Consider the following 13,118-nt stretch of genomic DNA (forward strand, 5'->3'; position numbering starts at 1 on the left):
GATGTAAAATATGTACATTTATACACATGCGGAGACGGTATAGGGCCGTAAGTGATCAGTCGGTGCAATCTGGAATAAACCGTACAGGAAGGGAAAAAGAAAACAACACAAAATACAGTATGACACCTTTAAACTGCACAAGTCCTGTATCGAGTGCAGGGAGACAATGTGAGATTGTATGTATGGATATATTATATATATATATATATATATATATATATATATATATAAAAAGAATATTTAGCTTGGATGCTGTATGTGTGTAGCTTTGATCGGGCCGCTGTTTTTTTTTTTGTGCATCTGACCACACGTTCATCTTTCACACAGACACTCCGCCGAGCTGCAGAGATAATCCACACGTGGGAAAAAAAAAAGAGGAAGATGAAGCAGAAATAAATGAGTTTTGTGTTTGTTTGTACCTTATGCAGTATCCTCTCTTGGAATCACTTTCAACACACAGAAGCTTATTTTAGTTTCATCCTGTTCAGTCTGAAATGTGTGACATCGTTCGAGAAGAGGAACCAAAACAATGCCGATGTTAAATATGAGGTTCATTTTCGTTTTTGGTGTGTTACGAACTTAAAACAGTTTTCTAATTCTTAACCATCATTTAATGAGGGAATTATGTCGTTTATGAAAAACTATGGGTAGATTATTTAATATTAATGACTTTCGGGGACCAAATCCATCCTAAACGTCCTGATAACTCCACCGTACATGCATTAATGTGCAATTCAACGAGCAAACACTCTAAATCCAGATGCACCATCAACATTAGTGAAATCAACAATGTACAGACTTTTTTTTTGTCCAACTGTTGAAAGACTGTCCATTTAGATCGTCTTCATATGACAATTAATGCACATTCCTGCTTTGTTTTGTATCGCAATTCTATGAGGTGTGGCGCCGACGAGCATTCATAGCTAAACAAAAAGGAAATACTCATCAGGCAGCTTCTTATCAGGACCTCGTACACTTCATCAAGTCTTTCCACCTTATATACAGTTACATACTATACACACCTAATTTATCTGCACAATATGTTCAGCCGTGCCTGTGAGCCTGCGCTGTACCTGTGAACTCATTACGATCTAATCCCCGCCAAGGTACACAGTCATTAGAGGATATCAAATCTGCTGTTCTGGGGGCCAGGCACCCGCGACTGATCTATCAGTCCATCATGCATTCCTTAATCCTCGGGAAAGAAATGAGTCGAGATTTCAAATGAGGCCGATTTCTTCTGCCTGGCTGGCGAATGGTGCAGCTCTGTGATGAGGTTTGGAGCTTGAGAGGATAAGTAAAACCAGCAGCAGCAGAAAAAAGAAAAGAAAAAGAAAAAGAACGACAGCTGTTCTGGTAAATGCAAAAATGCGTGTAAGTGAGTGTAAGAGGTTTTTTTTTTAAGTAAAGTTGGAGCGATGCAGTCCCATTCTGTGTTCCTGTGAGCGATGCAAGGCGAGGCGAGGCGAGGCGAGGCGAGGCGTCAGCAGGGCTGCGTGCACACACGAAGTCCAACCCCGAAAACGGAATCGTCTCGTGCAAACCGTCCACATCGACGACGCTGCGAGAAGTTGAAGTTCCTGTAATGGACGCTCGTCCACTTTGCTCCCCCTCCTCTTCAAAAACCCGTCCGTCGGCGATCAAAGTCAGTCGTTCGGTGAGCGATGTGTGTGTTTGTGATCGGAGTGTTTACGTGCCGGGGCCCTACGGGGGACGGTCGGTGATTCCGACCACATCAGAACAGGATCCACTGCCCGCAAAGTCCGGCAAACAGCAGCGCCAGGCTCCAGGTGGCGGCGGCGGCGGCAGCGGCGCGCGGCGAGCCGCCGATCACCTTGACCGACGGCGGCTTCGACGGGTTCTCGTGAGGGCCTTCGCCTCCCAGCTTCCTCCCGTTCGGCTGTTCTTCGCTGGAGACGTCTTTATGCACTGAAAGAGGGAAAAACAAGACAAATAGCTTGAGGTCTCCACTGTAATCAGGATAATCTGCCGTAATGCTCCGAGTCCTTTGGGCCTGGAGAACGTGTACCAGGGGCTCGTCATCCTCCAATCACTGTTTCCTACACTTCGTTCCAACAGTTATCAGAAACAGTCAGACATAAAAATGATGTATGATTATGTCTGTTACAGTTAAAGTGAGTTCATGTGCGCACCAGAAGAGGCCTTTCTGTGGTCGCCCACATCCAAACCCCCCCATCATTTACTTTCTCGAGGGCTCTAAACATTTCCACAACTGCCTTCGCCGTGCCGCCGTGTCTTTGTTCAGCTACCGCCATCAAATCTTAAATTACATACTGTACCATACACCATTACAATCGCATATAATTATATTGCCTCGAAGGGTGCAGCTGTAACTGTGCAGTAGCAATATTACCTGGATGAGGCATTAATAGGAAGGAATTAGAAACTATCACGTTTGACTTCTTCTCATTCTGATATAATAGCATGTTATCTCAATTTACCGAAAATAATGAGGTAGTTTATTAGATCGCTGGTGTCAAAGAGTTTATTTCAGGGGAAACATACAGACCAGTTTTGTTATGAGCGGACTGAACCGGCAAACGATAATAACCTTTAGATTTAAACTGTAACCTTTTTCTTTGTTGTGGTGCAGAAAATGTCATGATTCTTTGCAAAAAACAAACAATTACTAATAACAATTAACATTTTACTGAAACCTTCAGGTGCAAAATACAGTGAACTGTCCAGAACTGTTGCATTGTGGGTGTTTTACAAATTCCCCCTGACAGCGCGGCTTTGAGGCTAATGCTAGTTTACTATCTTTCACGGCAGCGTCACCGATATCTCAGCTCAGGTCTCAGTGTCGTGTCGCTACTCTGAAGAAATCTGTTAAAAGGACGATTGTTGATTTGCAAGAAAAAAATATTGATAAATTTAAGTGTTTGCAAATGTTCTTCAGATATCAGGAGCAGAAAGAAGTTCGCATGGCTGGCTACTATGATGGCTCCAGGTTTAAACGAGCTAAACTAAAATATAAGGCAAACATGGTAAAAAAGAAATATAAAATGCCTTAAGGCGTCGTTTACATGACAACGTTTCCAGTGAAAACGTATTGTTGCGTTTTTGTTTCAGAAAAGTTGCACATTTATACAGCAATGTTTTGAAAACGAGGTCTGTTTCCGTGGAAACATGAAAACAATGTAGTGAGCACGTCGGGCCACTAGTGGGTGCTGCTGTTTGTTACGTTCACCAACGGATGTTGGAGAAAAGTTTTTGTCTGTGTGTATCTATAAACTATTTACCCGAACTGCATGAAATCTTCAGGGATGATTTATCATCATCCACGGACGAACCGATCAGACTTTAGGACGTTAACGAGTAACACTTTCATAATAAATCCCAAATAACTGCCCAAAAATGTCCCATACAAGGTGGATGGGAGAGGCACCTCATGGAGGAGATCAGCGTCTGTTGCCATGGAGACGCTCCCTGCTCAGTGTTTCACACAGTGATGTTGTTACCTGACCTAGCTAGTTAGCATTGATGTGAGCTAACGGCTCCGGTTCTCGGTTCTGCAAACAAATGTGGCGTTGGCGAGGGTCTGCGTTTCCGCCATCTTCCGCCGTCTTCACGGAGGCATTTCCAAAAAGTTGCGTATTCAGTGACTGGAGCTGGTGTGAAAGTTGTTAAATTCAGCTTCAGCTCTACGAATCACAAAGACCTCGGTTTTGTTGCCACTTCCTTTGTAATGAAGCGTCGGGCCTGACGTTAGCAGGAAGCATCTTTCCATCAACCTCCTGAAGACGAGTGACGAGGAGCGAGTCACACTCCTCCTACAATTCATTTATTGAGGTGAGACATTTATTTTCTCCATTTCAGACGAACTCCGACTTTCCAAAAACAGCTGTGACCGACATCTCGTGCGACTCTTCACACAAACTGTGTTTCTCCTGATAGCTGTAGAAGAGCTGCGAACAGCTAAATCAACCTTCTTACCTGGACTCAAAATCACAGGCACTTATTGTGACGCCGCAGCTTCATGGTGAACGAGTTCGTGAAGGAACGTTTAAGTTGAGATTATTGGCTCCGGACGGGCTGTCAGGCAACATTTCACAGAAGATGGATGGATCCGTGAATAAATGCAGTATATTTGTTAAATGTTCTCACTCTGTGCAGCGACAGCACAACCTGAGCCAATAATCTGAACACGACGCTGCTGTGCTTCTTCACGCACTGGATTATCGTGGAGAAGAGAAGCTGCAATGTCACAATAAGAGACGTTTGCCTGTGATTCTCCGTCAGTTAAGAATTATATCCGAGCTGATATTTGACAAAACAAAAGACCTCTCAGGTTTCAAGGCACACAAAGCCTTGATTTCTCAGTTTTCCTGAACTCCTCCGGTGTGTCGTCACCCCCCCCCCCTCCGGGTGGTGACAGCCTGTTGGCGTGTCGAAAGTGACAGGAACTGCTTTCCTCCTGCTCGTTACCGACTCTCCTCTTCACGGCTTCCAGGCTCAGTCCAACCGGCGCTGTTCAGTATGTCAGCGAATCAGAGGCAGATTACCACAGGTGCACCGCTCACACTCCTGTAGCCGTACCACCGCAGCGTCTCCTGGTAATACTGGGCTGCAGTGGTTAGCACTCTCGTCTCACAGCAACAGGGTCCCCGGTTTGAGTCCGGGCCTTTCTGTTATGTTCAGTGATGTTCTGTGATGCCGGTAAAGCGTTAATTAGTAACGCGCTACTCTCATATGACCACTTTTTTCCAATAATAACTAATTTAACGCGTTACTATGTCCAAACAAGTAATCAGATTAAAGTTACTTATCCAAGTCGCTGTGTGTTACTATTGTAGCGTCCAGCAGGACCAGTTTCTGGTTTCCCCCTTCTCCACTCTCAGCCAATCACAGGCCAACTCGCTCTCAAGGTGAGTTAAGGTGACACAAAAGAATTGGAACCAACAAACATCATCACTAAACTTTATCACTACAGCAACAACACAACTGCAGAGATGTTACACTACTTTGGTAATTTTCCTGAGGAAAAAGATGTATTGGCAGGAAGCCCCGCCCCTTTTTTCAATCAACAAATGACTTTATTTGTTCTCCGGGGGGGCAATTAAAAGGTCGCACAGAGCAGGCAGTGCAAATAGATAAATAAATAGTAGTGCAACAACAGACTACAACTACATTACCGGCTAAATAAATACCAGTAATAGTAAAAATCGGATATAAATACAACAGAGAAAGAAGGTCAAAGGTTAAATATTCTCAGCAGGAGGTCAGGCAGGGCTCAGAACGGAGATTTGGTAAAATTGGTTGTTATTTTAATTTTGAGACGGTGGAGGGTGTTGTTGGCAGCTGCTGAAAGTAACTAAAAAGTAACTTTTAAATAGTTACTTTTAAAAACAAAGAAATCAGTAAAGTTACTGAGTTAGTTTTAAAGGAGTAACCAGTAATCGGTAATAGGACAACCTTTTCAAGGTAACTGTGGCAACACAGATTATGTTTAGATTTTTTGCGTTGACATGTGGAGTTTCTAGTGTCGTGATCTCAACACTCTCGCAGAGCTGCGCCGCTTAGCAGAGCGGCGGTCCAGGGACTCTGTGACAGACGTTTCCTCAAACTGTCACAGCCACACAGTTTTCAGCGATTCCTCCTGCTGTGGAGTTAAACTGATCCGTCACGTGTCTAATCGAACAGAGTGGCAGCGTTTCCTGCGAGGCGACTCGGCTGTCACCCAACCTGACATCCAGGTGTGTGACGAGCCGCCACTTATCACACTCGCATGAAAGTGAGGAGCTGATTGCAGCACAGAGGGATTATGAAGATCTCGTTCGTACGCTGAAAGCGCTAAACTTGCCTTTGCGTTTTGGGGTCCGTTTAAACGGCGTTGCTCGGAGCCACCAAAAACACAACTTTATGAGAACGGCTACCAAGATGGCACTTATAGGAAAAAACAAAACAAACAGAAAACTGGCAAATCATCAAATTTAAGAAACGTTCCTGCTCCAACCCAAGTAAAAATTATTTTTCAAAATAATTTGTCGAATCTGGGTTACAAAGTACTTAATAGTAAAACCACAATAAAATTAATAGCAATAAAATAAAGAACATACATACTGCACATGCTCACTACAGACGTCGCACTAATCAGAACAATGTTTCCTCCGTCATGACTCCCAGTCCATATTCTACCAGGACTTGGTGCTTTTATTTTGACAGTCACCGTAGAAACAATCTACCTTGGTTGTCGGTCCACTCGAATGTCTGTGTTCTCCCGTTGTTAAATGTTCTAGTATATTGTTCTCTGCTGCATATGTGTGTACTTTCATTACATAACTGACCTACAGCGCCCACTAGTGGCCCAACATAAAAATGATTTTCAGCATTTCTGCCGTTTCCATGTAACCACACATCGTTTTCAAAATGTAAAAGTGAAACTTTCCAGAAATGGAAATACAAAAATGAGGCAAAAAAAACTAAACAACAAAAGAAACAGCACCCACTAGTGGCCCAATATGAAAACTGTGATTTTCAATTATTCTAAAACAAAAATAGAAAAAAACCAAAATAAACAACGCTATTGCACGTCGTATGTAAAAATCACATCTCTTCAGCAGCTGTTATTCCATGAGATTCTCTTTTTCTAAAAATACAGTCTTTTGTCACGCCGGGATTAAACATCGACCCATCCCTGACTCTGCTCGGGGGTTTGTTAGCGTGCACATGTTCGCAGGGCCGGGCAAGGCTCTGGAGAGAGGAGCGATTCTCGTGCCAGTGGTTTGTGTTGTTCCAGTAGACAATAGACAAAGACATCATTTATCCCAAATCAGATTGCTGTTATTGTTTCAATGGAAATGGGCTGCATCTCATCAGGGGGAAGTCAGAAAACAGCGTCTGAGTGGGCCAACACAACACTGATGCTGCTCTGCTGCAGGCCAAGCGACTGGCTAATTAATGGAGCGCGGCTCTGCCAGAGCGACCAATTACCACGTAAATAAATGAGCTGCCAACTGCTTCAAAGTCTCTCCTTCATAGGAAGCAGGTATTCCAGAATGCGTGGCATTGCGCTGTCATATTTCTGGTTTTAAGGACCGAGTGAGCAAACGTGTAATCCTCCAATGTAATTACCTTCTCAGTAGTAAGCGGTTGATTTGTGAATATGCGCAATAATGGCGCTTTTTAGTACCTCCTCGGCCCGACTCGACTCGAGGCACACTTTTCCACTACCTGATCCCAGGTACTTTGGTGGTTCTTCTTTGGCCAGGGTACCATGAATAGGAGAGCAAGTGTATGAGTTAATGTGACGTTTTTGCCATAATGAGATAAAGTTATAAGATTAAGATGCTTCATAATCTGGATCAGGTGAAAATTCCCCCTGATACAGTTGGAGGGGGGAGAGGAGAGACAATGAGCAAGACGAGGGAGTGAAAGAAGACGAAAAGTGTTGGTTTTAGCGTTTTCGGTGCAAGAAGGATGAATATCTGTCGTCACTCGTATCGGAACAAATGGAATCAATCAGCTCACGGCGACTTCAAGGCCGCGCGGCGGCACGGCAGGCGAGCTTCTTCTCCCGGAAGATCAACAGCGAAGGGTCGACACGGTTTGTTCTCCGTCAGTCAAAGACAAATGTGATTTCAGCTGTAAAAAGTTTCATAACAGACGGCGACGGAGGGAAACAGGACCTTGGAATTTAATGCCTGGGAAGTGTGTGGATAAATGATTGTGTTGCGTGTGTGTGTGTGTGTGTGTGTGTGTGTGTGTGTGTGTGTGTGTGTGTGTGTGTGTTGTGGTAGCTGTCATCTGTCAAGCTCGACGTGAAACTGAATTATCGAGGGAAGGAGAATGGGCCCGGTTCCACTTTGTAAGTCGATCTAACTTCCATGTCAGAGTTCCGGCGTTATAACAACCGATCTCGACGCAAGCAGACAGGATTCAGCGTGTGTTCCTCACATGAGCCAAACTAGTAGATCCGGGTCACGACCGAAGGTTTTTACCAACTCTCCACTGAATAAAAATCATCTTCATCTTCAGAACACACCAAACCTTCAAAATGGCGACAACACGGTTCCAAAAGTTGTATAAATGATTGTTATTCACAAAAAAACTGCATAAACATCAACTAAAAACATCTATAAATGGCAATGTCCGCTATTCTAGGTCTTTTAGACCTTCCTGCTGTTTTCCTCTTTTACCTATACAAGTAAATGTTATTTTTTTCCCAAAATTTTTTAAAGATTTTTGGGGGTAATTTAAGTACCGTTTCGAGTCGTCCGTAGATATTTGAGTCATTATCACATACAATCTTTTTTTTGGGGGGGGGGGGGGGGAATTCAGCTTGTCACGTAACTAATATAGAAAATATACCATATATATCATCTGTGACCACTAGATGTCACCATGTGACAACAGAAAACTGCTACAGTAACACAGAAAAAACCTCTATTACCGTTTTTCACTGACAAGGCAAGAAAATGTCTCCCAAAATCGAGAAATTCAAAATTTTTTATGAAATTATAAAAGTTCAGAGAGACTTTAAGAGACTAGAGAAGATCTACAGATGGTGTCAGATGGCGTATTAATTGTGCGGTTACATCTGGGGATGTTAAAATTAAACTGTCTGCTATTAGCGTGCGACTTCTATGTGTTTTCTTTCCTCTTCCATGATCAATTTTTTCTTAGCTGCAACTCAGATGTGACTTATAATCCGGGAAATACGGTCGGTAAAACATGTGTTGTCCATGTTGAATGAAACTCAGTAAATATTGAGGCTTTTTAAAGACGATATGTTGTGAAAATCCAATAAATATAAAAAAAAAAGCTGTTTATCAACGCATAATTTTGTCGCTATAGAGGAGGTGAAGAGCTCCACAGTCACAGGTTTCAGACCATTAATAGTAAAAGCATAAATAAAATATAATAACTTAATAAAAACATCACACATGTGTAACATGAGTAAACAAAGAATTCAAACCTAGAAAAAGCTAAATGATCCATTTTGCATTGTTTGGAAATTCTATTGCCGTGAAATCTAAATAAATGAATATAATTTTAGTCATTGTAGAGTTAAGATATTGAGATCTTCCCTGAGTATCATAAGCCCGCTTCTCCCTTTTGTGCTTGGTGCTACAAAAACCTCAAATGTATTCCAGAAATCACCGCCACATTTCACAAGTCATTAGTCCTGAGAACCATCATTAGACATAAAACGCTCCCATCAGCTCCGTCGCTCTGGGCCTGGTGGGTCGGCCTTGTTGACCTTTCTGTTGGCCAAACGTGTGAGAAGTGGTTTGTCGTGTCTTTTTGCCACGACCGCCTCCCCAGATGGGCAGCCTGGGTGTTTCCCCTCCGGCCACAGAGGCGCAACAGCTGCCTGAAACAAGCCGGGCGGTGGCGGCGGCGGCGAGGACGAGGGGGGAGGACGAAGGTGCAGAGGAGAAGCAGACCAGAGTCTGCGAGCAACAACTCAACATTTCTTTGGAAACCAGTCTGAGGGACAGAAATGCTTATGGGCATAGCTTTCTTGTTTCTCAGCACATCTCTCCCTCTTTCCCTGTCCGTCCGTGTTCCTCTTGCTTCACAGAATATTTCCACAAACAGAAAACAGCTCTCAAACTATTTTCTTTCTGCCTTCAGCTGATAAGCTGCAGTCCATGTTTTCCTCAGTGTTTGGCTGCGGAGACTCGCGCAGGGGAGTTCTAATTCCCTAACAGAGAAAAGAGACTATCAAGGGAGGAATCCAATAACTTAGCTCTGGAAATTTGGCGACTGCCGAAGCGGTGGAGTGAAATCCATTTTTCCGTTTCATGTATCAGACAAGGAGAACAAGGTGCGATGCCGCAGGAACATCAGGCCGCGTTTACATGGTGTATTCAGGTAGAAATGGAAACTGGAACTTTTCGAAAAAGCTGTAACTCCGACTCGGTCTTCGTGGAAATGAGGAAAAACACAACTTTTTGAAAACGCTGCGACCGTGCATGTGCACCACGGCCATAGTAACTATTTGTTCTGCACATGCTCAGTAGAGACAACAAGAACAATGTTTCCTCCGTGGTGTCATGACTCCCGGTCCATATTCTCCTGGGGCTTTTATTTTGACAGTCACTGTAATAACAATCCACCCTGGTGGTCTGTCCACTAGAACGTCCGTGTTCTCCCGTTGTTAATGTATAGAGCCCATCGTTCTCTGCTGCATGTGTGTGTGGTTTCATTACAAAAACAAACAACAGCACCCACTAGTGGCCCAATAAGACAACTACATCGTTTTCAGTATTTCTGCTGTTTGGATGTACTCGTTTTCAAAACATTGCCTTGTAAACTTGACATTTCTGTACAAATTTTTCCATGTTTACCTGAAAACGAATCCTCGCTGGGTGGGCCGTGAGTCAGTCTATTTACAGGCTGTGATGCCACTTTACTCAAGTTACATTTATAATAAATAGAGGACTTTAACCTGTTTATTATGAGTTTTCACTCGTCTGCCTGGGAGAAGGTGGAGGCTTGAGGTATGGCTCATCGAGCCAGTGCAGGAGGAGGGTCGATGGGTGGGGGGTGGTGGTGTTTGGGGAAGAGAGGGGGTCAATAACTTGCCTCCACCCGTTCATTCTCATTGTTTCCTCACACCTCCGCTTTGCCCTTGCAGCTCTTCTCTCTGCTCGGTGCGTGATGAGAGGAAGTGATGCGCGGGGGGTGGGGGGTTGTTGTAAAGCGGTTGGAAGGTCTCGGTACCAACAAGGATCTGCAGACGTTTCATTACCAGAAATAACCTCCGACACAGATTTTACCGCTCGAACAGGCAGACACATAAACGTAAGTATGCACAAAAGATTTACGCTCATGGTAGACGTACTCTGGCACACGACACGCCGTCCGAATCAGGGACAGTAATGAGATTATCTCAGTATTCTCACTGAGAATGAATCAGAAACAACACAGGTCATTACTGAAATAATACGACAAGGTTTATTTTCTACTCCAATCCTTATTCGCAGTAAAGTCCGATCTTCATGTAAAATCCATTTACTCCTTAAAACAAGGGCACCAGCTCATTGACTTTCTGTGAAAGTGAGTAAAAAATGATTTGTACATTAGTAAAACTGATGGGTGACCTTCGCCACCTGCCGTCAATCCTTCCCTCCGTCTCTCCTGACGAAAGAGGAGAATCGCCAAACAGGTTTTTAACGTGCTTCATTTGTAGACTAAACTTTCTCTACTTAAAGCCGGTGTTGTACACGTAAACAGAAATTAGCAGTTGATTACTGTTTTTGGTTTCTTCCTTAAGAAGGCTATTCTACTAGTTGCTAAAAATATAACACGAGTCTGAGGAAAGTAATTTATTTTGTCTCTGTCAGCAAAAACACTTTACTGGAGTGTTGCTGGAACACATCGGCTGAGCTGCCGGCGCCGTCACTGATCATCATCGTTCACTGAGTTTGACGAGTTGGAGGAAGATGCTTTAAAATCGGAATTTCAGCTGCAGATCCACGTGTAGATTCATGTCCCATTCCAGTAAACAGAATCTAACTTCATCACGTCAGCAGTGCATTATTCATTTTGTCACACCATTAAATTTTGGTTCCTACCCCCAAAAGACAGCACTATCCGAGGCGGAACTGTCAACAGTCGTTTCCGGGAGGACACATTTAATAGGTGGACCCACCAAAATATATCTGTTTATAAGTTTGAAAGCGTTTTATAGAAACTTAAGACCAACTTAAGTTTGTTTGTGTAATGCAGCCAATGAGGTCAGTATATTGCCGTTTTTGTTGTCGTTATCCTGACATGCTAACAGTGCTATGCTAGCTGCGCTAATACTAGCGGTGCTAATGTGGCTACAAGTGCATGTAAAGGCATAAGTTAAAAATATTTCTGTTGTAAATACACTTGTAAAAGGCTTCATGTCATGTGTATATAGTCAAGAGATTTATTTAATGTGTTGTTAAAAGTAAGTTAAAGGGCTAAAGTGGGCTAAAATAAGGGCTATAATAACAGCCAACTTATTCTGTAAATAAGAGTATACAAGCCATTTTATTGTATAGAAGTGTTAGAATAGCATAAATTAAGGTTAAAATGAGATTTCATGGGCATTATTAGTAAGAGTTTATTTGCAATTTGTAATTGTTTAGTTGTTAAGTATTAAGTAATTTAATTGCTCATGCATTTGTTGTGTGTCAGTAGTTCTTACTGTAGGCTTTTGGCGTTTATGGAGTTTAATAAACCCTGAGCGGTAAACATCAAGGACAATTGTGCTGTCGTCAATCATTACACAGAGGGAGGTACACAGGAGTTTAGTAAATAGTAACTGTATGTCAAAGCTCTGTAACTCTCCAACTGTTTTCATGTACAACAGAGGTAAAGTTCATAGAATCTTCAGCAGCAGAGTACTCATGCACCCGGGCCCGATACTTGAATTGGGGCATCCCTACTGGAAAGTACATACAATGGACTTTCAACAGAGTACATGTTGTACATGTTGTCCCCACATACCATATCAACGATCCCTTAAGCTACTTCTGTTAATCCTCGCTCACAACATTATTGCACGTTGAGCCAACAAAACACTGTGAAGTATAAACGAGTTTTCCACATCGAAGCTGTGAGTCTGCTGACGGTCGGACCTTCGGACGGCGGTGAAACACCCGCCGCGGCTCCTGGCGACAACGGATCGTGAGCATCCTGACTGTTGTTGTAACAGCCGCGGAATGCTAAACCTCGGAGGGTCACCGCGGTCCCCGAGGCCTCTCTTTCACCGCCTCGCATTCACACAGCGTTTTCTTATCTCTTTTCACACACGGCTTTCTCAGAAAGAGGGCTGAGGACTGAGGATGCAGGGGAAAGGGGGCGGGGGTGTGTGAATTCACACAGTTCATTACTGGCCATCCATCTCTGGGCCTGTTTTTGTCAAAAGACTTTCTCTTTATGTGGCGGCACGTCGGGCCGGAGCTTCTAACCCCCGTCAGACTAATCTCCCCCTTCTGTTGTCCAAGTGACTGAAACACGAGCTCCCATCGCCCAACATGGACGACAACACCCGAACCGGCGCGGGAGGGTGTCTGCAAAGGGTTAAAGGGTTCAGAACGTTGGGGCACCAGTGGGATGCACACGTCTTAGCCACCGGCTAACCTAGCAACAGGCGCAGCAACTCCTGAGCGGGG

At 43.7% G+C, this 13,118-nt stretch overlaps 1 protein-coding gene across 2 annotated transcripts in view; it reads right to left on the reverse strand.

The window, feature by feature from the left end:
• Positions 1-294: 294 nt before the first annotated feature.
• LOC308114414 (glypican-5-like) overlaps positions 295-13,118 on the reverse strand; it is a 130,616-nt gene continuing 117,792 nt past the window's right edge. For both annotated transcript variants that reach the window (XM_080471283.1, XM_080471282.1), the window contains one exon: positions 295-1,929. In XM_080471283.1, the coding sequence (XP_080327409.1) occupies positions 1,736-1,929 (194 nt within the window). In that variant the 3' untranslated portion in view covers positions 295-1,735. The remainder of the gene's footprint in view (positions 1,930-13,118) is intronic.

This window comes from Lipophrys pholis, assembly GCF_963383615.2.
Source record: "Lipophrys pholis genome assembly, chromosome: 1".
NCBI classification, from domain to species: domain Eukaryota; kingdom Metazoa; phylum Chordata; class Actinopteri; order Blenniiformes; family Blenniidae; genus Lipophrys; species Lipophrys pholis.